Raw genomic sequence first — 25,943 nt, forward strand, 5'->3', positions numbered from 1 at the left:
TGTAAGAGCTAAAACTACAAAACCAACTGAAACAGCTTGTAGGATAAAGAGGGAGGAGAAAAAAAGAAAAATTGGAATACTAAAAAGAAAAATAGAATAATTAGACATGCTAGAATCACAGGAAAAATAGAAAAAAGAAAGGGTAGAAAGAAAATAATGAATAGACAAAAGATGGAAAGAGGATGTATGTGTAACACAGAGCAGAAGGACCCAAGGCTGACTGGAGTGGAAAGGAGAAGGGAGATAGAGGCAAGGCAGGCAGCATGAAGAGCTGTAGGTATGGAAGCCAGCATCACAAAGGGTCCAGCCCAGGTGACCACATCCATGCCTGTGGCATTCGGGTGGACGGCGAAGCAGTTGTGCTCATTGGCTCATGGTCACTGTTGTCTAATAACTGTGAGTCACATTTTATCTGGGATTTCAAAAACTAAATAAACCTATTTATAATCCTCTCTTAACAGTATAAATTTAGTTCAGTGTTTTGTGAGCCCTTTTCTGTTTCAGATCCAGTTCTTTGAGTATTGACACACCATCACAGTCTTACTGTGTGACACGGGCCTGTCTTGTACCAGTGTATCCAGCAGATGGCATTAGAGTTCTTAGATGTCAGCTCCATACTCTTAAAACAGCACCCTGTAACAGAAATAAAAAATAAACTTGTGGTACATGCCTGTAATCCCAGCTACTTGGGAGGCTGAGGCAGGAGAATCGCTTGAACCTGGGAGGCGGAGGCTGCAGTGAGCCGAGATCGTGCCATTGCACTCCAGCCTGGGCAACAAGAGCGAAACTCCGTCTCAAAATTAAAAAAATAAGCCCAGAGTGTCATTTTCAATTTTCTAGCAACCATATTTAAAAAGTGAAATTATTTTTAACTCAGCGTATCTAAAATATTCTAACATGTACTCAATATATGCAAATTATTAGTGAGATCTGAAATTATTCTTTTCATGCTAAGAATTCAGAACTCACTGTGTATCCAGTTATAGCATATCTCAATTTGTATGCTAACTTTTCATCAGGAATACTTGATCTGTATTTAGGTTTTATAAAACGTGCAGTTGAAAAACACAAATTCATATCCAAGTTGTTCCAAAGACACTTAAACATAGTAAAGTTTTTCAGTAACTGGATTGAATATCAAGTTTGAAAAAATAAAACCCAGTTCCTTAGTCATGCTAACCTCATTTCAGATGCTCAAAGGGTCCTTGTATCTAGTGCTGCTGTCCTGGACACAGCGGCTCTAAGTGATCTGCCTTTACACGCTTCCTGGTCCGACTATACATAATCCTCCCATTAGTAACTAAAGTATTGGCCAATACATTTCTCCCAGGCAGACATTAAACATTCACAGTACTCTGTGGCCATGTTTAACTTGGGAGCAAGTAGTGGCAAAAACCTCCTATAGAAAAACATGAGCACACCTCATTTGTGCCTTTGTTGAGCTAAGCAAAATGCTTTAGATCAAAAATTGCCTGGAATTATTTACTTTCATTGTAATCTCTCCTCCAGGCCTTTGTGTGTTTTGGTAGAGTTCGTTTGAATTGGCTCAATAAATCATTTTGTTTGCTGCAGAATTCCCAAAGGAGAACATTCAGATCCATATACATGAGATTCCTGCTGCGTTTAGCCATACATTTACCAGACTTGTGGGGTCGTTTATTCCCTGTGAAAGCTCAAGTGCAGCCCGCAGGGAGGTTTTCAGCTGACCTTGTTGTGACATGCAGATGAGGTAGTTGAGTTTAGAATTTGGAACGGAGATGGGTACTGGTCTTCACAGTTAACACAACCTGGAGTTGCCCATGCCATACTGTGTCCTTTTAAGTCAGTAAATTGAGCTAAGTCGGTTATTTGGCAAGCAGTTCGTGTAAAAAACTACATGGCTAAGGTAAGTGATGATAATTGAAAGGAATTCATTGACCCACTGAAAAGATGAGAGTAGACGAAACTACCGTAGTCATGCTGCCTGCCCTGTTAGCTGGCTGGGTGAGGTGTTTTGCCCCGGTGGGCTGTGGACATTATCTTCATGTTTAAGGTGTGTGTACTGGGGGTGAGAGGCCAGGGATGGTGTGATTGGTATAGGTCATTGTCTAGGAAAACTGGAAAATCCAAATGTTCAAAGGAAGTAAGGTGTTGTAGTGAAAACCTGTCATCTTGGCCCTATTGATGTTTTGTTATGGTGTTTCTTAATAAATCCCAGGCTGCATCTATATAGTCACTCATAGTAAGTGAGCGTTTGTCCAGTGGTAGAAGTAGCCAGAAATATTGCATCTTTTCTGTCCTCAATTGAAACAGCTTCTTTCTCCACTGTATTTCTTTTGTTTTTGTTTTTATTTTATTTTTATTTTTTTTTCTGAGATGGAGTCTCACTCTGCTGCCCGGGCTGGAGTGCATTGGCACAATCTCAACTCACTGCAACCTCCTCTCCCCAGGTTCAAACATTTCTCCTGCCTCAGCCTCCCAAGTAGCTGGGCTTACAGGCATGTACCACCACGTCCAGCTAACTTTTGTATTTTTAGTAGAAATGGGGTTTCACCCATGCTGGCCAGGCTGGTCTCGAACTCCTGACCTCAGATGATCTGCCCGCCTCGTCCTCCCAAAGTGCTGGGATTACAGGTGTGAGCCACCATACCCGGCCCTCCACTACATTTCTAAATGCCACATTCTCACTAACTCTGAAAACTCATATGCTTGGTAACAGTTTGGCCAGGTTTTAAGCATTTTCTCTGTTGTGTACTGCATTCCTTCCCCTCCACCTACCCCCGCCTTTTTTTTTTTTTTTGGGTACACCACCCTCTCCACACACAGCCATAGTTGTTCACGGTTTTTGAAAACCAAAAAGTACAAGAGTGGGCCCTGTTCCCAGTACAGGTCTCCCAGGTTGCAAGTAGTCTGGTAACTGTGCCACTGTCTTTGCTGGGAACCCAGGTTTTATTGTTTTTCCAAAAATAATTACCTTTTCCTTAAAAAGAAAAGGCTTTGTATCTCTATGTTCAACTTATGATCTGTACAGATTTTCATGGAATGTATAATCAGTGTATACACACTATTTGATTCTTCTTTCTTTAACATTTCTAAAACCGAACTTCCTAGTTATTTTTAGTTGTTGCCTAATAGTTCATCAGTTTAACGTACATCATTATTTCACTATAGGGAATGAAGTGACTGTAAGCATCTTTTAGTACGATTTAACAAACATTGATCTTTATACAGATACCTTCCCCGACACTCCTCCCCCAATTTTGAAACTGTCCCCTGGGGTGCCACTTTCATTAGCGGGATCACTGGGTCAAAGAGATGGTCGATTTTATGTTTCTTGATGGGTCTTGTCAGGAGACCCATCACAGTAAGGGCCCTTTGATACCACAGTGAATCTCCTTGTGAATCCACTCCAGGATGGCCACCATGAGATTCCAGTGTCACATTAAACCTTGGCTTCACATGAAGTTAAGCTCAACCTTATGTGCAGTGGCCCCGACCCTGTTCACCCTAAGATCCACTTCTCTCTAGCCGAGCCCTTCTTTCCTTCTCTCTGCCGAGAGAATTCAAGTGTCTGTCCAGAATGCTGTTTTATATGCTTAACAGTACAGAGAACAGCATCTATTCATTTTCCTAGGCCCACCTCCATTTGTTTTATGCATCTAATGAGGGCTGATTCTCAGACCTGTCCTAGCCTAAAGCCATGCCTGCTCACAAATTGCAGTCACGTGCTGACATCTGGACTCACTGCCCTTATCAGAAGTATTTCTGATTAAAATCAGAGAGCCAGAAACTAGGGAAAATAGCAGAGAACGCCACGACCAGATAACCTGAGGAGGCTTAGTTTGATTTTCTTCTTATGTATACAGCTGTGTATGCTTTGACCGAAAAATGTGTTCTGGATCAGTGCCCGTAAAGGGGTGGTGGTATGCCATCTCTCTGCTTTTAAATCTATGCCCATTTCCCTTCAGCTGCCTTCTGGTTGAGTACCCTTGATTTTCCTGAAGCTCATTCAGAACTTCACTTTTCCTCCTTGTCCTGCTTTTGTGCCACCATGTACCCCTGGCAGTTTGCTGGGTCTGTGTCTTTTTATACCCTTCCAGGTACTCCTAGGACTGGAAATCCGTTTTGTTTTGCTTTTGTTTTTGTTTTTGTTTTTGAGATGGGGTTTCGTTCCCATTGCCCAGGCTGGAGTGCAATGGCATGATCTCAACTCACTGCAACCTCTGCCTCCCGGGTTCAGGCAATTCTCCCGCCTTAGCCTCCTGAGTAGCTGAGATTACAGGTGCACACCAGCACATCCAGCTACTTTTTGTGTTTTTACTGGAGACAGGGTTTCACCTATGTTGGACAGGCTGATCTTGAACTCCTGACCTTAGGTGATCTGCCCGCCTTGGCCTCCCAAAGTGCTGAGATTACAGGAGTGAGCCACCATGCCTGTCCTGAACATCCTTTTTGATCGTAGGCAGAAGTAAGTGTGCTGTGGGTGCAGCTCACATCCTTGGCTACCCCCTAGCAGCAGCTGTCCATCTTGCACTCACCCCACCGTACTTCCCTCCATGCTGCCAGCAGCGGAAGGAGCACTATTACAGTGCAGGTGCCTCCTTTGTTTGCCAACTTCAGTAGTTTCCCATCAGCTACAAGATCAAGCTTAGGCTCCTCTCACCTGGTCCTACCCTCCTCACCTCTACACTACCCTGTAGCAGTCTCCAGTTCCCTGCTGTTCCCCAAACTTGTCAGGGCTGTTTGGAGCCTTCAGCCCATACAAGAACTGTGCCCATCACCTGGAATACAACCTTTGACCACTTCAAATAATGACCTTTTTCTACTTAACATTTACTGATCACTCAACTGTGCTGTGTGTGTGCTGGTCCTTCACACACACCACCTCACTAATCCTCACAGTCCTTGAAGGTGGGGACTAGTGTCACATGTGGCCATTGGGAACATCACACAAATCAAAGGCTGGGTTCAAGGTCACATCGCCTGAACACACATTCATGTGACGTGAGAACCTTAACTCTAGGCCTTCCAGTGACACTTCCTTCTCTGGGTTTCCATTCCGCCTTGCAGAGAGCACTGTGACTTACTGTAGCGTTCTGTGTGTGTGTCTCCTCTCTCTACTGTGAGCCCCACAAGAGGAAGGCCTGTGCCTTCCCCATCCCTGTCCCAGAAGCTGACTGGAAACAGTGGAGACATGCAGCATATTGTTGACTGAAGAAGGTGCTGCGTCCATGGTCATCCCTCATATCTTTTGTAAATTTCTTATACATTTTATTTCTTTGTGGGAATTGCATCTTGAAGCTTTGTTTATAACCATCTACGTGGGTCCCTTAGGCTATGTGGCTTACTTTAATACCACAGATATTTTTCCATTTCTGGCATGTAGCAGCGCTGGGCTTAGCATTGTAGAGATTATAAAAGAGAAGACATGGCCCCTGCCCTCCAGTTGCAGAGATGATACCATATGGGGCACAATTAGCCATTAAAGACAATACATTTCAGTATTTGCATGGAGTATTTGATTATATAGCCGATGCAAATTCTTGGGAATGACATACAAGGCCCTGCAAGATCTGATTCTAGACCACTTTCCAAGTTTCATCTGCTACTCTCCCACAGATTCCCCCACACCCCAGCCATTGCATGTATTGAGGTACGTGCAGTCTTTGGAGCCCACCATGCTTCCAATGTCACCATCTCTTGGTAGGTGCCGTTCCTTCTTCCTAGAATGCCTGTCTTCTTCCTATCTGCCTGGCAACTTCTTACTCATCTTTTAGAACACTGTCTAGTGCCAATTCTTTTCTTTTCTTTTTTTTTGTTTTCATGGCCTTCGTACATTTTTCTGTATTGTGACCCTTATCACATAAGTCGATTTTATAAGTCTGCCCTGCCTGTTAGCTGCTGAGCTACTTGAGGTCAAGATCCAGGTCTCAGTGATGGAAAAATGAATGACAAAATAGAAACTGGATAAATGGAAAGGAAGGAGTGATGATCTAACATGGCTGGGGGTCAGTCGGGAATCACTTTCAATGGCCAGAACAGAGAGCTGAATAAAGTGGCTTAAAGGCATTAGAGGTTCATTTGCATGTGGGAAAAGCTTGGAGGTGGATGGTTAAGTGCTGGCATGGGTGCCACAATGTCATCAGGAGCCCAGGTTCTGCTGCGCAACTTGGCCATTTTTAATGCGAGGTTTCCCTCTTCAGGGTAACCTTGTGGCTCAAAACGGTTGCTGGAGCTGCAATCATCTTATCCATTTCAGGCAAGAAGGACTAGAGAGGTCAGCTCGTAAAAAAAAAAAAAATGTTCTTTCCCTGAAGGCAGCCTCCTTCAAACAGATTTCTCAGGGTCCTTTACGCAGGAGCTTCATCTGTATCTCAGGTCAGGATGTAGTCACATGGTCAACTCTAGCTGTGTTTTGAAGAGATGTAAATATACGGAATAAACATAGGTTATCTCCACATTTAATTTAAAATGACATTGCTTTTTAAAACAGATTTTAGATCTGAATACACATTTCTCAGAAAAAGATATAAAATGGCCAATAAGCATATGAAAAGATGCTTAGGGAAATACAGATTAGTCATTAGGGAAATACAAATCAGAACCACAATGAGACATAATTTCACATCTACGAAGATAGCACTAGAGTCAAAAAGACATAATAACAAGTGCTGGCAAAGAGAGAAATTCGAATTCTTATAAAGCCACTGGTGGGACTGTGAAATGATGCAGCAGTCTGGCAGGCCCTCACAAAGTTAAACACTGACTTACCCTATGACCCAGCAATCCCACTTTTAGGTATACATATGCAAGAGAATGAAAACATACACCCACACAAAAGCTTATGTATGCATATTCATAGCACTATTCATAAAAGCCAAAAAATAAAAATAACCAAAATGCCCATTAACAAATGAGTAGATCAACAAATTGTGGTATATCCATACAGGGGACTATTATTCTGCCATTAAAAGGAATGAAGTACTGATACATGCTATATAACGTGGATGAATTTCAAAAACATTACAGCAAGTGAAAGAAGACAGTCACAAAAAAACCACATAGTCGATGATCCTATTCTTATGAAATGCCCAGAACAGGCAAATCCATAGAGACAGAAATTAGATGCATGGTTGCCTGAGGGTGAGGGGAAATGGACTGACTGATGATGGGTTTTGTGTGGGGGCAATAAAATGTTCTAAAATTAGATAGTAATGGTTGTACAACTCTGAATATACTAAAAACCATTGTACACACGTTAAAAAGGGTGGATTGTATGTGAATTCTATCTCAATAAAGCTGTTCGAAAATTCAGCTTTTATCTGTAAGATATATCTTCAGAATTAACCTCCAAAAACAAAGGAACTGGTGGCAGGAGGCGGGGGGACAAATTTCCCAAACCAGTTGATATTTCAAGATCTGTATTATCTCCTTCTTCTGATTTGTGTCCTGACTTTAAAAAAAGAAAAACTCTGCCCTGCACAGTCAGGGTCGGATCCTTCTGGCTGGTTGCCCAGATGACTGGAATTCTGAGTGGTTTCTTTGTCCTGTGGACTTATAATTTCAAAAACAAAGCCTCTTTTTCCCAGTCTGCAAAGCTGAGGAATGGAGATGTCAGGGGGTCAACAAATAGGCATAGGAAGCCACTGTATCTGCAAAACAGCAGCATGCTAGAAGGGTTTGCTCTAGTATCTGCAAAACAGCAGCATGCTAGAAGGGTAGGCTCATGTTCCTTGGAGATTTTGTTACTGATAGATGGACAAAGGCAGGTCAGAGACCATGAAAAACTAGTGTGGTGTTTGGAATGGCCTCCATGCCAGGAGTCTGCAGACGGTGACTCCTGACCAAGAGCTCTGATTCTTAGAAAAACAAGAAAGATGATAGTCTTCTCACCACTGGGTTGACACACGAGTTCATGGCCATGAGCCTACCCTGTAAACACGGAAGGTGGGCACCAGGCAGGCTGTCCTGGAATGGCGAACTTGGGGTGGCTCTGGGGGGGACAGAGTTTGAAAAGGGAAAGGGAGCATTGTCTAGTGGAAAAGAAGACATAGGTGTGTTGGCTGGAGTGGTTGTCAGGATAAAAGGTGGTCGAAGAGATGGTTGGACAGCTACACTCACTGACAAGTGTGGTCAGAAGCTTCGGGCCAGCAGCCCTTCCTGGTAAGTGGGCTGGTTAGGGTCGTTGGAGTTGTACAACAGAAACAACTCAGTAACTCTGCATCAAGATGCTGAAGATGGCCATCAGCAAAGGGGACAGACCTCCCCACCCCTCCTCCTGTAAGTCTCCCTCGGGTTGACCTTTGCCGTGTGCTCTGGATTCTTGAGTCTTTCACGAAGGCTCACGCGCTCATAAAGTCCCTTGGGAATTACAAGAAACAAATCATTTTTGCGTAGCATAAGATGTGACTAGTTTTAATTTGATATATCACTAAAGACTGCTGTCAGGTTCATTTTGATCAGAAAAATGAAACTTTCGGTATCTGGTTACAAAATTCTGCCAATGTATTTACAGGTTTTTCTAGCCTTTTTTTTTTTTTTTTTTTTTTTGCTCATTAAATTGTTCTTTATGCTTCCTCTCTTCAACCAGTGGTCTGTTTTTCATATAAGTTAAGAAGGTAGAAATAAAACACAATGTAGAAATATGTCAAGGTAAACACTACTATAGTATTAAAGTGGAAAAATATTTATTATAGTCCATTGATTTTCAGGCACGTATTTTCCAACTTTAACATCTCTGAAATTGTGGTATGTCTTACAGTCAATGGCAGATTACATTCATTTTTTTCTTATAAGATGGTGCATCCTTTGATCATGAATGTCTTGGATTTGATGAAATCTGGCAAATTATATTAGTGATTGAGCTTAGAAAATGCATTGTTCTCATTCTTTCCTGTCTGCCCTCAGATGTACGTGTTGGATAATTCCAAGCCTATCTTGGCATTGTAGCCAGGAGCTTCTGCATCCCTCGCTTCCAAAGAGAACCAGTGAAACATCTTTTTGTTCTTGCAGGTTCTTATTGATTGACCACAAGCAGATCTTCCACCCTTGGATCTCTAACTACAAAAGGTGCAATGGGACCTTTCTCTCTTCCCCAGCCTTTCCATTCCTCCAGCCCCCCAGGGTCCTATACCCAGTTAGTATGACTGTCCTTGAAGCTTTCCTGAAACGATACTTATTACCAGACCCTTCCCAAAGTGACTCACTAACATTGGTCTCTCTGATGGTGTCTCTGGGTAGGTAAGGGAGGGGGACATCCCCTTGCCCTACTATGGGGAGAGTGACTAACTCTTTTCTTGTCCTTTCCGGATAGGAACCACTGGCTCAATGACCTGTAAGGGTCATTTCAGCACATCCATTCTGTCCATCTCCAAGCCTTCACCATAGGGAAGAACTTTTGCTCTCAGTCAACTCTCAGAGAGCTCTCTTTATAGCTGAAGGTCCCTCTCATGAGTTACATCAAGAGTAACCTAGAATTATACCAGCAATACACAGCCATGGCCCCCAAGCTACTGGCCCGCATCTCCAAACTCCTCATGATCTGCCAGAATGCAGGCATTTCTATACCAAAGGGCATCAGAAACATCTTTGAGTTCACTTGGGAAGAGCTCATCAGTGACCCTTCAGTGCCTACCCCGTCCGACATCTTGGGCCTGGAGGTCAGCTTTGGAGCCCCCCTGGTGGTGCTCATGGAACCCACCTTTGTGCAGGTCCCCACACTGAAGAAGCCACTACCTCCACCACCACCAGCACCACCACATCCACTGCTGCTGGCAACCACTGCCAAGCACTCCACCCCCTCTCCCACCATGGCCCGTCAGGTGCGCGCCCAGCAGGAGACCCTGAACAGGTTTCAGCAGCAGTCCATCCACCTGCTGACGGAGCTCCTCAAACTGAAGATGAAGGCCATGGTGGAGTCTATGTCGGGTAAGGCCCACATGTTTGTGTATGTGCCCACCACACCCACTACAGACAGGCATCTCAGAGGCACATGCTGGGAACAGGTGGCAACCGTGAGTATGCTGTAGGAATTGGATGCCTTCCCTCTGTGGCTCCTGGAATCATCCTCTCACTCCTCCCTGTTCTCCCATTTTTCCTGCCATTGCCCCACCTTTGCAGAGTCCAGATTTGAAGTTTAGCAATAGGAATGGTGTGAGGTCAGAAGCACTGAGGGGTAGTATTTGTGAGAATGATGCTGAGGTGGGGAGACAGCACCCATGTCCAGGTGGCATGTGAAGTTTTCAAATCAGGAGGGCCGATTGGGAAGTAGCCAGACAGAGCCTAGTAGAGCCAGAATGAGGGGGAGTCATAAGAACCAGGGTCCCAGGCCAGGCGTAGTGGCTCACCCCTGTAATCCCAGCAGGAGGATCACGAGGTCAGGCGTTTGAGACCAGCCCAGCCAATATGGTGAAACCCTGATTCTACTAAAAATACAAAAATTAGCTAGGCGTGGTGGTGCACACCTGTAGTCCCAGCTACTCGGGAGGCCGAGGCAGGAGAATTGCTTAAACCCAGGAGGCCGAGGTTGCAGTGAGCCAGGATCACGCCACTGCACTCCAGCCTGGGCAATAGAATGAGACTCCATCTCAAAAAAAAAAAAAAAAAAAAAAGAACTAGGGTCCTTCCAAAGTGAGGGTGCCATCCCAGGATCAAGGCCAGGACCTAGAGCAGCACCAGTGATCAAGACTTCTGGATGCTGCATCATTTCAGAAACCAATAGCATTGGTACCCAGGCCTACGGGTAGGAAGAGAGATAGGCAAAGGGAGGAGAGCAAAGCAACACCTGAAAGGTCCTGAGAGCTTGAGAGCCTTTCGCAGTAGCCCCCTCACCCCTGCATACCCTAGGAATAGCGCTTTACTCTACCCTTCTTTCCTGGGCCATTTACAGAGGTCCTTTACTGGAAGCATTAGCACCGTGCTAGGAGGGACATGTGTTGCTTTCTATCATTGCTTTAGTGGGTGCCAACCCCTTGGACATCACCAGGCGCTTTGTGGAGGCCAGCCAGCTCCTCCACCTCAATGCCAAAGAGATGGCCTTCAACTGCCTGATCGGCACAGCTGGGAGAAGTGGCTACAGCAGCGGACAGTTGTGGAAAGGTGGGTACTTGAGCTTCAGCCCTTAGGTGAGAAGTGCAAACAATATCAGCAGGAATGCAATGGAAAGGCAAAACCCCCAGTTTGAAGGTTTGACATTTCTAAGAATTGAGGTGGATGTGGAGCAACAGGTTTCAAATGCTACAGGTGAGTGGATGAATTGGTGCAGTTCCCGTGGAGAGTGGTTTGGTGGTATCTGCTGAGTTGGCAACGGCTACACCTCACAACCCAGCAGCTCCTCTTAGAGGTTGTTCCCTAGAGCTGTGCTCTCAAGCTATGTGCAGTGAAAGACTCATGTTTAAAACGTCCAATCTGTTGTAGACCGACCCTTTTAAACACACGATAAATGTCACAGCAGTGTCAAGTTGCTGCACAGGCCTCTCAGTGCTCACCTTCAGTTTTTGTGCTCGCCTGGTCATGGCCTCTGTGGGTCAGTGGCAGTCCACAGGCTGCACTTGAGTCACACAGCGCAAAGGAAGCTCACACACATATTCAAGAAGTCATACAAGAATGTTTATTACAGGCGGGCATGGTGGCTTATGCCTGTAATCCCAGCACTTTGGGAGGCCAAGGTGGTAGGATCCCTTGACTCCAGGAGTTCAAGACCAGCTTGGGCAACATAGTGAGACTCTGTCTTTAAATTAAAAATAAAAAAAGAAATGTTTATTGCAGAATTCTTTGGAATGGCAAAAATTAATGTTTATTTTTTTATCAACAAGAGAAAAATATATAAATTAAGGTCCATTTAGACAGTGGGACATAATGAATCATGAAAATGAGTGCGGCACTAAAGCATAGATATTCACAGAGAGAAATCTCCAATGATAGTATTAAGGAAAAAAAGAGGAAGCTATGGGAGGATATTATTTTTCAAAGTTTAAAAGCATGTAAAGTAGTAATATATCATAGGTATATTACACAAAGTACAAGTATAAAAACATGAAGGGGGAAATTTGAGGAAGTGATCTCTGGGAAGAGAGAAGGGGAACAGGATCTGGAAGACAGCAAGCAATTGAGTCTGTAATGTTCTTTTTGTTGCTTTTTTCTCACCCAGTGAACTCTGTCTCTCTCTCTCTCTGTGTGTGTGTGTGTGTGTGTGTGTGTGTGTGTGTGTTGAGAACACAAAATCTACTCCCCAAGCAAATTTTGAGTGTGCAATACAGTGATATTAACTGCAATCACCATGCTGTATATTAGTTCTCCAGAACTCATTCCTCTTATAAGTGAAAGTTGGTACCCTTTGACTAATATCTTCCCACTCCCCAGCTGCCACCCTCCAGTCCCTGTCAACCACCATTCCCTCTCTGCTTCTATGAGTTTGAGTTTGACTTTATTAGATTCCTCATATATGTGAGATCATACAGGATTTGTCTTTTTTTTCTGGCTTTTTTTTTTTTCATTCAGCATATAATATATTCTAGGTTCACTCATGTTGTAGCAAATGGCAGGATTAACTTTTTTTTTTTTTGAGATGGAGTCTCGCTCTGTTGCCAGGCTGGAGTGCAGTGGCATGATCTGGCTCACTGCAACCTCCACCTCCCAGGTTCAAGTGATTCTCCTGCCTCAGGCTCCTGAGTAGCTGGGACTACAGGCATGCGCCACCACGCCCAGCTAATTTTTGTATTTTTAGTAGAGACGGGGTTTCACCATGTTGGCCAGAATGGTCTCAATCTCTTGACCTCATGATCTGTCTGCCTTGGCCTCCCAAAGTGCTGGGATTACAGGCATGAGCCACCGTGCCCAGCCCAGGGTTTCCTTTTTTAATAGCTGAATCCTGTTCGTGTGTGTGTGTGTGTGTGTGTGTGTGTGTGTGTGTGTGTCTGTGTCTGTGTGTGTGTGACATTTTCTTTATCCATTTATCCTTTGATGAACACTTAGGTTGTTTCCATATCTTGGCTATTGTGAATAATACTGTAATGAGCATAGGAGTGCAGATATATCTTTGAAATACTGATTTCTTTTATTTGGATAAATACCCAGAAGTGAATTGCTGGATCATATGGTAGTTCCATTTTTAAATTTTGGAGGAACTCCATACTGTTTTCCATGACGGCAGCACCAATCTCCATTCCCACCAGCTGCATACAAGGGTTTCCTTTTCTCCACACTCTTGCCAGCACTTGTTAGCTTTTGTCATTTTGGTAATAGCCATTCTAACAGATGTAACGTGGTATCTCATTGTGGTCTTGATTTGCATTTTTCTGATGATTACTGACATTGAGCATTTTTTCCATATAACTATTGGCCATTTGTGTCTCTTCTTTTGAGAAATGTCTATTTGGGTCCTTAATGTATTTTTAAATGAAGTTATTTGGTTTTTGCTCTGCAATGTTTTATGTCTTAAGCTTGGTGAATACACAGGTGTTCATTTTGAATGCCTAAAAGTACTCACTGATGTGAGGTTTTATAGGAAGCATAAAAAAATTCTATCTCCCAACAATTTGCCCTTACCTGTAGAGTCAGTCCCCATTTAGCCTCTCTCCCTGTCCACTGAGTCAGTGTCTTTGTCTGGCTCCCTTGATGGTCAGAGATTAAACATCTGGTAATACACACATACAGTGCAAATAAACTACATAGAAAAATTGCAGATCTTGGGGAAAAAAAGGTAAGATTTCATGAAGTCAATGAAAATGATGCTGGAGAGCTGCAGAATGCCCCTCCAATGGCCCTGATGCCTGATAGGGCGGAGCAGCACTAGCCGCCTGCCGCAGAAGGGAAAACTGAACACAGGACCATGACTCCATGGAGAAAAAATAAAAAGCAGTAAAGCTCTTCAATAATTTTCCAAAAGGAAAAGATGAAGGGCCTTATGTTTTATTGCCATGATACAATCATTCAGGAAGAAAGAAGCCATACTGCCTCAGAACACCCAGCAGTCATTTTTACTTGCTTTGTAAGACTTAATGTGTTCTTAGAGTACCAACTAATTTTTTAAAATACAAGGTAAAATGTTATTTTGATAAATTTTGGCTTCCTTTTCTAATACAAAGTTGTAATAAAACACTCTTCCCCCCAGTGTTTACCATGAAATGAAGATCTCTGTTTTAGGGGAAGTTACACTGTGCCTGTTTTGTTTAGATCAGCTAGACTCTGAGGCCACAGGTCCTCTAGTTGTGCTGTAATTATTTGTGCAGATGGTGATCACCAGACAGAGCTCTGCACCTTGCATTCTGTTTTGGGGCTTAGAGATCTCCCTCATTTGGGGGCACAGCTGCTAAGTAGCCTGTTGCATGTGCATGAGAACCCCATGACAGATGTCAAGGTAGCTCCAGCCCAACCCTTGGGCCGCATACCTGCCTGAGCCACTCCTAACTAAATATCATGTCTCCTCACCTTTAAAAGGAAAATGGTCCTCACTACTAACCTCCTTCTCATAAAGTGTTTCAGCATTCTTTCAGGATGAGGGAGGCACAGTGGCTTCTGGCATCCCATGTGGGTTGTGATTCATCTAATGGAGAAGAATGGGAAGTGAGTTAAGCTGAGCTGGGAAGGGGGCGGGGGGCCTTTTGGGTGATCTCTGCATCTTGCTGTCCTGCTCAGCAGCCGATTGCTGAGAGTGCCCCTCTCCATCACACTCCCTAGCAAGCCTCCCTGTCTTGTTGGCACTTACTGATGCAGATGCTCCTCTCTTTAAATAAGCCTATAGTTTAAAGACAAAAATCTAAGTAGCAAAACAAAAACAGAGTGATCCATTTCTTTTGGAAAAACACTCATTCATCCTAAAAGGACTTTACTTAGATAGTGCTCCTCGGACATAAAAAAGAAGATTCAAACTCTGGTGATTTTTTTTTGCATGAATTATGTTTTTTGGGACCATCCTCTTATGTGAGGTAGACAAAAGCTGGTTAAAAGTCAAAAGAGTTAACTTCTTTTAAAGTTGTTACCGGGCCAAGTGTGGTGGCTCACGACTGTAATCCCAGCATTTTGGGAGGCTGAGGCAGGAGGATTGCTTGAGGCCAGGAGTTCAAGACCAGCCAGGCCAACATGGTGAAACCCTGTCTCTACTAAAAATATATAAAAAATTAGCCAGCCATGGTGGCACACATCTGTAGTCCCAGCTACTTGGGAGGCTGAGGCAGGAGAATTGCTTGAACCTGGGAAGCAGAGGTTGCAGTGAGCTGAGATTGTGCCACTGCACACCAGCCTGGATGACAGAGTGAGACTGTCAAAAAAAAAAAAAAAGCTGTATCTGTGTATCTGGAATATCTCCTGTGCTAAGTAGTCTTCCCTCCTGTCCTGATACCTACTAGCCCTGGCTTGTCACTGAAGAAAACCAGACTGCTCCTTTATTTTTAGTTGGCGACAATATTATTAATAAAAATGCAAAAAAGAGGAAACAATCCTGCCATCTTTATATAAGAGCTACTTTCACCTTGGCAGTTTCCTCTGTGGTTCCTGTGCTCATGTATGTATATATATTTTTAGGGTATTGCAGTTTTTCTGTTTCTTAGTTTCTTTTACTTAACAGAGTACAACTGTTTTCCAACATGGCTGTATACTTTAAATAATTGTCAGTTTGAGTGGGCATAGATTCCTTGTAATGTTCATGTTCCACATTTACCTAAATGTTTAGGTTTGCAGGCTTTTTGTTATTTGTATAATATGCATTGTAATAGGCAACTTTATGCACGTGGCTTCTTATTTCTGTTGTATTTGGTTAACTTCCAGGGGAGGGATTATTGGAGCAGAGGTCTCAGTATATATATAGCTCTTCTTCTGAAATCACACTTAATTTGGATTCTCTCTACACCAGCAGGGTTGATGGGTTTTATTCCTTCTTTACCATTACTGGCCATTGTTAGTTCTTTTCATTTCTACCAAGTTAGAAGGTCCTGAAAGTTGTTTTAATTTCAGCTTCTGGATCACTTGCAGAGGTGATTACTTTTGTGTTTTATCATCCATTGTGGCATCTCTGTAGTCTTTGTCTGCTTAGGAGGTCCAGTTTGCCATTTTCTTTTTGAATTTGAGTGAGCTGTGGTGAGTGAATCACCTAACATTTTCTAACAATGGTTTCATGCCTAACCAGTGAAATGACTATATTTGGGGGAAGAATAAACAAATGATTTGGTGAGGTTTGTGTAAGAATGAGCAAGATTTTCCACTAGCCATAAGGGTGCTACATTTTAATTCTTAAGTGGTCAGACATCAAGTGATTCTACACAAGATGTTGTGATTCTGCAAGAGACTGATATATTATTGAAGAAGCATCTGATTTCTGTGGCTTAGATAAGGGGGAATAGATGATTCTTAATTTCCTTCTTACTGGCCCAAGGCTTATCCTCTCAACCTGGTGTAGCACCGATATCTGCCTTTGCCCTTGGAGTAATATCACGTTTTGTGCTTGCTTGCTGTTCCTTGTTCCGGTCCGCGTCTTGAGAGGGTTGGGGAAGAGAGGCACTGCAGAGGGGAACTATAAAGATTTCCCCTAATTGCTCTGCTGGTGCATTGCAAAATCTCCTTCTTCCAAGATCTAGGTGTTTTGTAACAATGCGTCACTTTACAGTGTCTGACCCACCGTACTACTAGAATAAGAAATCCATGTTACATTTTTGGCTAATAAAATTAAAAGTAAACAGGTTAAAGAAGAATCTCTCTCTCTCCCACTCCAGAGTCCCTTGCAAACATGTCCGCCATTGGGGTGAACTCGCCTTACCAGCTGATCTACCACTCTTCCACAGCCTGTCTGAGCTTTTCCCTCTCTACTGGAAAAGAAGTCAAGAAGAAAATAGGTAACAATGGTTCCTAGCAAGGCCTCATAGCCTACCATTCATTGGTGGTGGCAGTGGGGTGGGGGATAGGTTTCTGTCTACCCTGTGTAGGTTGGTGGGATGGTTTGATTTGGTCTTCTGATTGGAAGGATACATAGTGGCTCCACCTGGAGATCTGGCAGCTGTCCACACAGATTTGCTCATGGAAAGGTTGTCACAGCCAGCCCTATCACTGCATAGCACGGGCTCATCATTTCAGTTTGCTTGTGCCCTGCTTTCCCAGTGATGTGGTGTCCCTCCCCTGGGACAACATCCCACCAAACCCATCTCTTCCACCCCCTACAGTATCCCAAACTCACGCCTCTGCTCAAACAGCTCTGTCCAGTCACGCAGCAAGTGGGGGAACTAGTATCTGAAGAGAGGTATTTGGATATCGAACCTGGTAGACCTCAGTTGCACATCCCAAACTGGGCAAGTTTGTGTGGGCAGGAAACAAAGACATAGAAGATACTCCTATTCTACTGAGGAAGACACACACAGGAGAGGCTTCAGGAAGAGAACACGTGGCAGCTGAAGACAACCAGTCTAACAACACCTGCTCAAGAAGAAGCTCAGAGGAGAGACAGGCTGGGGCTGCAGAGAGCAGGGAAAAGCCTGGCAGAGCTCCCAGGTCCACCTTGCTAGCTATGACAGATGGGTTGTGGGGACAGGGTAGGTAGGAGAGGACCACATTCCTGAAGGTGGTGAGGTGGGGTGGATGGCAGGCAGGAATGCTCAGGCTGCCCAGTTGATTCCCACTGACACTGGAGGTAAGGCTGGAAGCCAAGGAGCTTGGATTTCCTCTATGCTCCCACCCCTGGCTGGCTGTGTGACCCACCTTCCTCAGCCCTCACCTCCATGTTGGTAAAAGAGAGATGGTCATCATGGGCGTGCCTTGTATTTCATCACTTACCATATCAAGCTGATCCTATACTCTTTCCATTAATGAACAAACGGTTATTGAACACTTGGTAACTGTCAGTCTCTATACCAAATGCTGGGGATACAGATGTGGACTTGTAAGACAGAAAATGCCTTGCTTAAAGGACCTGACCTCCTCAGCTTCCAGGCACGGAGTAGCTTCGGCAGCTGCCACACCTTCCTGACTGCTTTACCTGTGTTGATATGTGCTTCATCTCATTGTGGTACAATAACCCACAGCACCATTGCCAGCACCCCACTGCATGTGCACCTGGCTTGGTACTCCATTATCATGTGCCCTCCTGAGCTGGCCCTAGATCTGGCCCTGTGATCCCACAGTCAGTTTGAGGGAAAAGGAAGTACCTTCAAGACACCTGGTGATTTAATGACTTTTTCTGCCTAATGAACCTGAGGGTGATGTCTTGAGCAAGGTTGTTTCAAAGCAAAAGTTAAATACAGAAGTCCTCCTTATCCAGGGTTTCCCCTTTCTGTGGTTTCAGTTACCCATGGTCAACCACAGTCCAAAAATATTAAGATATTTTGAGGCAGAGAGAGAGGGGGACCACATTCACATAACTCTTTTTAATTTTAAATTTTTGTAGGTATAGTTAGTATATATATTTATGGGTTATGTGAGATATTTTGATACAGGCACGCAATAATCACATCAAGCTAAATGGGGTGTCCATCATCTTATGCATTTATCTTTGGTGTTACAAACAATTCAATTGTGCTCTTTTAGTTATTTAAAAATATATAATTAAATTATGTTTGACTGTAATCACCCTGAATGCTATCAACTACTAGGTCTTATTCATTCTTACTATTTTTTTGTATCCATTAGCCCTTCCCACTCCACACTACCCTTCCCAGCCTCTGGTGACTATCTGCTCTCTATCTCCATGGGTTTAATTGTTTTAATTTTTAGCTCTGATAAAGTAGAACATACGAAGTTTGCCTTTCCATGCCTGGCTTATTTCACTTAACATAGTGATCTCCAGTTTCATTCATGTTGTTGCAAATGACAGGATCTCATTCTCTTTTTATGGCTGACTAAACTCCATTACCTGTATGTACCACACTTTCTTCATCCATTTATCTGTTGTTGATTGACACTTAGGTTGCTTCCAAATCTTGGCTATTATGAAAGGTGATGCCCTAAACATGGGAGTGCAGATATCTCTTTATTATACTGATTTCTGTTCTTTCAGGTATATACTTAGGAGTGGAATTGCTGGATTGTGTAGTAGCTCTATCTTTATTTTTTTGAGGAACCCCCAAACTGTGGTTGTGCTAATTGACATTCCCACCAACAGTTATGAGGGTTTCTTTTTCTCCACATCTTCACCAGCGTTTGTTGTTGCCTGTCTTTTGGACAAAAGCCATTTTAGCTGTGTGAGATGATATCACCTTGTAGTTTTAATTTGCATTTCTCTATCAGTGATGTTGGGCACCTTTTCATACACTTATTTGCCATTTATGTGTCTTTTTTTGAGAAGAATGAGTTTGAAAGCTCATTCAATCAGATTATTAGATTTTTTTTTCCTATAAGAGTTGTTTGAACTCCTAATATATTCGGGTCATTAATCCTTTATCGAATGGGTAGTTTGCAAATATTTTCTCCCAGTCTGTGGGTTGTCTCTTCACTTTGTTGATTGTTTCCTTTGCTGTGCAGAAGCTTTTTAACTTGATGTGATCTGATTTGTCCATTTTTGTTTTGGTTGCCTGTGCTTGTAGGGTATTACTCAAGAAATCTTTGCCCACTCCACTGTCCTGGAGAGTTTCCCCTAATGTTTTCTATTAGTAGTTAATAGTCTGTGGCCTGAGATTTAAGTCTTTAATCCATTTTGATTTTATTTTTGTATATGGTGAGAGATAGGGGTCCTTCTGTATATGGATATCCAGTTTTCCCAGCACCATTTATTGAAAAGATTGTTCTTTCCCCAGTGTATGTTCTTGGCACCTTTGTCATAAATAGGTTCATTGTAGATGTATAGATTTATTTTGGGGCTCTGTATTGTGTTTCACTGGCCTACGTGTCTGTTTTTATGCCAGTACCATGCTGTTTTGGTTACTATAGCTCTGTTGTATAATTTGAAGTCAGGTAAAGTGATTCCTCTAGTTTTGTTATTTTTATTTATGATAGCTTTGGCTATTCTAGGGCTTTTGTGGTTCCATATAAACTTTAGGAATGTTTTTTCTATTTCTGTGAAGATTGCCATTGGTATTTTGATAGGGATTGCATTAAATCTGTAGATTGCTTTGGGTAGTACGGACATTTTAATAGTATTTATTCTTCCAATCCATGAACATGGAATAGCTTTCCATTTTTTGATGTCATCTTCAGTTTTTTTGCATCAGTGTTTTATAGTTTTCATTGTAGAAATCTTTCATTTCTTTGTTTAGTTCGTGACTATTTTAAATGGAATTACTTTCTTAGTTTCTTTTTCAGGCTGTCCACTGTTGGCGTATAGAAATGCTACTGATTTTGGTATGTTGATTTTTGTATCCTGTAACCTTACTGAGTTTATCAGTTCTAATAATTTTTTGGTGGAGTCATTAGGTTTTTCCAAATATAAGATCATATGATCTGCAAACAAGGACAGTTTGACTTCTTCCTTTCCAATTTGAATGACCTTTATTTCTTTCTCTTTTCTGATTGCTCTAGCCAGGATTCCCAGTACTATATTGAATAAAAGTGGTGAAAGTGGGCGTTCTTGTCGTGTTCCTGATTTTAGAGGAAAGATTCAGTTTTTCCCCATTCAGTATGATAGTAGGTATGAGTCTGTCATATATGGCTTTTACTATGTTAAAGCATATTCCTTCTATACCCAGTTTTTATGATGAAGGGATGTTGAATTTTATCAAATGCTTTTCCAGTATCAGTTGAAATGGCCATAGGGTTTTTGTACTTCATTCTGTTGATAGGATGTATCACATTGATTGATTTGCATATGTTGAACCATCCTTGCATCCAAGAGATAAATCCCACTTGGTCATGATGAATGATCTTTTTAATGTGTTGTTGAATTCAATTTGCTAGTATTGAGGATTTTTGCACCAATATTCATCAGTGGTATTGGCCTGTAGTTTTATTTTTTTTGATGTGTCTTTGTCTGGTTTTGGTATCAGAGTAATACTGGCATCATAGAATGAGTTTATAAATATTCCTTCCTCCTCTATTTTTCAGAAAAGTTTGAGTAGGATTGGTACGTTCTTTAAATGTTTGGTAGAATTTGACAGTGAAGCTCTTGGGTCCCAGGCTTTTCTTTTCTGGGAGACTTTTTATTATAGTTTCAATCTCGTTACTTGTTATAGGTCTGTTCAGGTTTTGGATTTCTTCATGGCTCGGTCTTGGTAGGTTGTATGTGTCTAGGAATTTATCCATTTCTTCTAGATTTCCCAATTTATTGACATATAGTTGCTCATAATAGGGACTAATGATCCTTTGAATTTTTGCAATATCAGTTGTCTCCTTTTTCATCTCTGGTTTTATTTAATTGGGTCTTCTCTCTTTTTTTCTTAGTCTGGCTAAAGGCTTGTCAAATTTGTTTCACTTTTTAAAAAAACAGCTTTTGTTTTTATTGATCTCTTGTATTGTTTTTCTTGTTTCCATTTTATTTATTTCTGATCTTATCTTTATTATTTCTTTTCTTCCACTAATTTTGTGTTTGGTTTGCTCTTGCTTTTCTAGTTCTTTAAGTTGCATCATTGGGTTGTTTATTTGAAGTTTTTCTTCTTCTTCTCTTTTTTGTTTTTTGAGATGAAGTCTCACTCTGTTGCCCCAGGCTGGAGTGCAGTGGTGTGATCTCAGTTCACTGCAATCTCTGCCTCCCGAGTTCAAGCAATTCTCCTGCCTCAGCCTCCTGAGTAGCTGGAATTACAGACGCGCACCACCATGTCTGGGTAATTTTTGTATTTTTAGTAGAGACAGGGTTTCACAATGTTGACCAGGCTGGTCTTGAACTTCTGACCTCAAGTGATCCACCTTCCTTGGCCTCTCAAAGTGCTGGGATTACGGGCATAAGCCACCATGCCTGGGCTGAAGTTTTTCTTCTTTTTGATGTAGGCACTTAACAGCTATAAATTTTCCTCTTAGTACTGCTTTCACTGTATCCCATAGGTTTTGGTATGTTGTGTTTCCATTGTCTTTTGCTTCAAGAATTTTTTAAAATTTCCTTCTTAATTTCTTCATTGACCCACTGGTCATTCAGGAGCATGTTGTTTAATTTCCAAGAATTTATATAGTTTCCAAAATTCCTCTTTGATTTATAGTTTTATTCCATTGTGGTCAGAGAAGATGGTTGCTGTTATTTCAGGGTTTTTTTTTTTTTTTTAATGTTTTAAGACTTGTTTTGTGACCTAACATATGATCTAGCTTTGAAAATGATCCATGTGCTAAGGAAAAGAATGTGTATTTTGCAGCCATTGGATGAAATGTTCTGTAAATATCTATTAGGTCCATTTAGTCTATAATACAGATTAAGTCTGATGTTTGTTGATTTTCCGTCTGGAAGATCTATCCAATGCTGAAAGCGGGGTGTTGCTGTCTCCAGCTATTATTTTATTGGGGTCTTTCTCTCTCTTTAGCTCTAATAATATTTGCTTTATGTGTCTGGCTGCTCCAGTGTTGGGTATATATATATTTACAGTGGTTATATCTTCTTGCTGAATTGACTTCTTTATTATATAGTGACCTTCCTTGTCTCTTTCTATAGTTTTTGTTTCAAAATCTATTTTGTCTAAGTATAACTACTCCTGTTCTTTTTTGATTTCCATTTGCATGTAACATCTTTTTTTCATTCCTTTATTTTCAGTCTATGTGTGTCTTTATAAGTGGAATGTGCTTCTGATCATGGGGTCTTGTTTTTTTATCCATCCAATAACTCTATGTCTTTTGATTGGAGAGTTTAGTCCATTTACATTCAATGTTATTATTGATAGGTAGGGACTTACTCCTGCCATTTTGTGGTCTTCTTATTCTTCTTTCCTTCCTCCTTGTCTTCCTTTTACTGAAGGTGATTTTACTCGTGGTATGATTAAATTTCTTGTTTTTTTATTTTTTGTGTACCCATTATGTGTTTTTTGATTTGAGTTTACCATGAGGCTTGCAGATACTATCTTATAACTCATTATTTTAAGCTGATAACAACTTCACACTGTTTGCATAAACAAATAAACAAATAAGCAAAGAGAAAACTAATAAACTCTACACCTTAACTTCATCCCCCCACATTTTAACTTTTTGTTATTTCTATTTATATTTTATTGTACTATATCTTGAAAAGTTGTTGTAGCTATTATTATTATTTTTTTTTTTTTTGAGAAGGAGTCACGCTCTGTCACCCAGGCTGCAGTGCAGTGGCATGTCTTGGCTGACTGCAACCTCCTTCTCCTGAGTTCAAGCAGTTCTCCTGCCTCAGCCTCCCAAGTAGCTGGGACTACAGGCACATGCCACCACACCCAGCTAATTTTTGTATTTTTAGTAGAGATGGGGGTTTCACTATGTTGGCCAGGCTGATCTCGAACTCCTGACTTCAAGTGATCTGCCTGCCTTGGCCTCCCAAAGTGCTGGGATTATAGGCGTGAGCCACCACGCTGACCTGTAGCTATTATTTTTTATGGATTTGTCTTTTAGTCTTTCTACTTGAGATAATAGTAGCTTACACACCTTAGTAACAGTATTGTAATATTCTGGTTTTCTCTGTACTATTACCAGTGAGTTTTATACTAACACCTTTTCTTTCTGGAGAGGTCTGGTGTTGATGAAATTCCTCCGCTTTTGTTTGTCTAGGAAAGTCTTTATTTCTTCATTTTGAAGGATATTTTCACAAGATATACTATTCTAGGGTAAAAGGTTTTTTCCTTCAACCCTTTAAATATGTCATGCCACTCTCTCCTGGCCTGTAACATTTCCACTGAAAAGTCTGCTGCCAGACAAATGGAGCTCCATTGTAAGTTATTTGTTTCTTTTCTCTTGCTGCTTTTAGTATCCTTTCTTAGGATCCTTGACCTTTGGGAGTTTAGTTATTAAATGCCTTAAAGTAGTCTTCTTTGGGTTAAATCTGCTTAGTGTTCTATGACCTTCTTGTAGTTGAATTTTGGTATCTTTCTCTAGGTTTGGGAAGTTCTCTGTTATTATTTCTTTGAATAAACTTTCTATCCCTGTCTCTTTCTCTACCTCATCTTTAAGGCCAATAACTCTTAAATTTGCCCTTTTGAGGTTATTTTCTAGATCTTGTAGCCATGTTTCATTCTTTATTCTTTTTTCGTCTCCTCTGACTGTGTATTTTCAAACAGGCTGTCTTCAAGCTCACTAATTATTTCTTTCTTTCTTTTTTTTTTTTTTGAGACGGAGTCTCGCTGTCACCCAGGCTGGAGTACAGTGGCCGGATCTCAGCTCACTGCGAGCTCCGCCTCCTGGGTTCACGCCATTCTCCTGCCTCAGCCTCCCGAGTAGCTGGGACTACAGGCGCCCGCCACCTCGCCCGGCTAGTTTTTGTATTTTTTAGTAGAGACGGGGTTTCACCGTGTTAGCCAGGATGGTCTCGATCTCCTGACCTCGTGATCCGCCCGTCTCGGCCTCCCAAAGTGCTGGGATTACAGGCTTGAGCCACCGCGCCCGGCCTAATTCTTTCTTCTGCTTGATAAATTCTGCTGATAAAAGATTCTGACTCGGCCGGGCGCGGTGGCTCAAGCCTGTAATCCCAGCACTTTGGGAGGCCGAGACGGGCGGATCACGAGGTCAGGAGATCGAGACCATCCTGGCTAACACGGTGAAACCCCGTATCTACTAAAAAATACAAAAAACTAGCCGGGCGAGGTGGCGGGCGCCTGTAGTCCCAGCTACTCGGGAGGCTGAGGCAGGAGAAAGGCGTAAACCCAGGAGGCGGAGCTTGCAGTGAGCTGAGATCCGGCTACTGTACTCCAGCCTGGGCGACAGAGCGAGACTCCGTCTCAAAAAAAAAAAAAAAAAAAGATTCTGACTCATTTCTCAGAATGTCAATTGTATTTTTGAATCCAGAATTTCTGCTTGATTCTTTAAAATTATTTCAGTCTCTTTAAAAATTATTTTTATTTATTTATTTATTTATTTATTTTTGAGATGGAGTCTTGCTCTGTCGTCCAGGCTGGCGTGCAGTGGCACGATCTTGGCTCACTGCAAGCTCCGCCTCCAAGGTTCACGCTATTCTCCTGCCTCAGCCTCCCGAGTAGCTGGGATTACAGGCACCTGCCACCGCGCCCAGCTAATTTTTTTGTATATTTTTTAGTAGAGACAGGGTTTCACCATGTTAGCCAGGATGGTTTCGATCTCCTGACCCTGTGATCCGCCCACCTCAGCCTCCCAAAGTGCTGGGATTACAGGCGTAAGCCATCGCGCCTAGCCTATTATTATTATTTTTTATTATACTTTTTTTTTTTTTTTTTTTTTGAGACGGAGTCTCGCTCTGTCGCCCAGGCTGGAGTGCAGTGGCCGGATCTCAGCTCACTGCAAGCTCCGCCTCCCAGATTCACGCCATTCTCCTGCCTCAGCCTCCCGAGTAGCTGGGACTACAGGCGCCCGCCACCTCGCCCGGCTAGTTTTTGTATTTTTTAGTAGAGACGGGGTTTCACCGTGTTAGCCAGGATGGTCTCGATCTCCTGACCTCGTGATCCGCCCCTCTCGGCCTCCCAAAGTGCTGGGATTACAGGCTTGAGCCACCGCGCCCGGCCTATTTTTTATTATACTTTAAGTTCTAGGGTATATGTGCACAATGTGCAGGTTTGATACATAGGTGTACAAGTGCCATGTTAGTTTGCTGCACCCATCAACTCATCATTTATATTAGGTATTTCTCCAAATGCTATCCCTCCCCCAGCCTCTAAGCACCGCAACAAGCCCTAGTGTGTGATGTTCCCTGCCCTGTGGCCAAGTGATCTCATTGTTCAATTCCCACCTGTGAGTGCGGTGTTTGGTTTTCTGTCCTTGTGATAGTTTGCTGAGAATGATGGTTTCCAGCTTCATCCATGTCCCTGCAAAGGGCATGAACTCATCCTTTTTTATGGCTGCATAGTATTCCATGATATATATGTGCCACATTTTCTTTCTTTTTTTTTTTTTTTGAGACGGAGTCTCGCTCTGTCGCCCAGGCTGGAGTGCAATGGCCGGATCTCAGCTCACTGCAAGCTCCACCCCCCGGGTTTACGCCATTCTCCTGCCTC

General features: G+C 42.4%; 1 protein-coding gene across 2 annotated transcripts in view; it reads left to right on the forward strand.

Annotated features, from left to right (window-relative positions):
* The first annotated feature begins 808 nt into the window (after nt 1–808).
* Nucleotides 809–25,943, forward strand: part of CUNH3orf20 (chromosome unknown C3orf20 homolog) — a 108,845-nt gene continuing 83,710 nt past the window's right edge. The window contains exons 1-5 of one of the 2 annotated variants that reach the window (XM_033210803.1): nt 809–1,885; nt 8,992–9,048; nt 9,293–9,906; nt 10,936–11,076; nt 16,683–16,802. In XM_033210803.1, coding sequence (XP_033066694.1) covers nt 9,429–9,906; nt 10,936–11,076; nt 16,683–16,802 — 739 coding nt within the window. In that variant the 5' untranslated portion in view covers nt 809–1,885; nt 8,992–9,048; nt 9,293–9,428. The remainder of the gene's footprint in view (nt 1,886–8,991; nt 9,049–9,292; nt 9,907–10,935; nt 11,077–16,682; nt 16,803–25,943) is intronic. The other variant, XM_033210804.1, reaches the window with a different exon arrangement.

Source organism: Trachypithecus francoisi, unplaced genomic scaffold, assembly GCF_009764315.1.
Source record: "Trachypithecus francoisi isolate TF-2019V2 unplaced genomic scaffold, Tfra_2.0 Lachesis_group0, whole genome shotgun sequence".
NCBI classification, from domain to species: Eukaryota; Metazoa; Chordata; class Mammalia; order Primates; family Cercopithecidae; genus Trachypithecus; species Trachypithecus francoisi.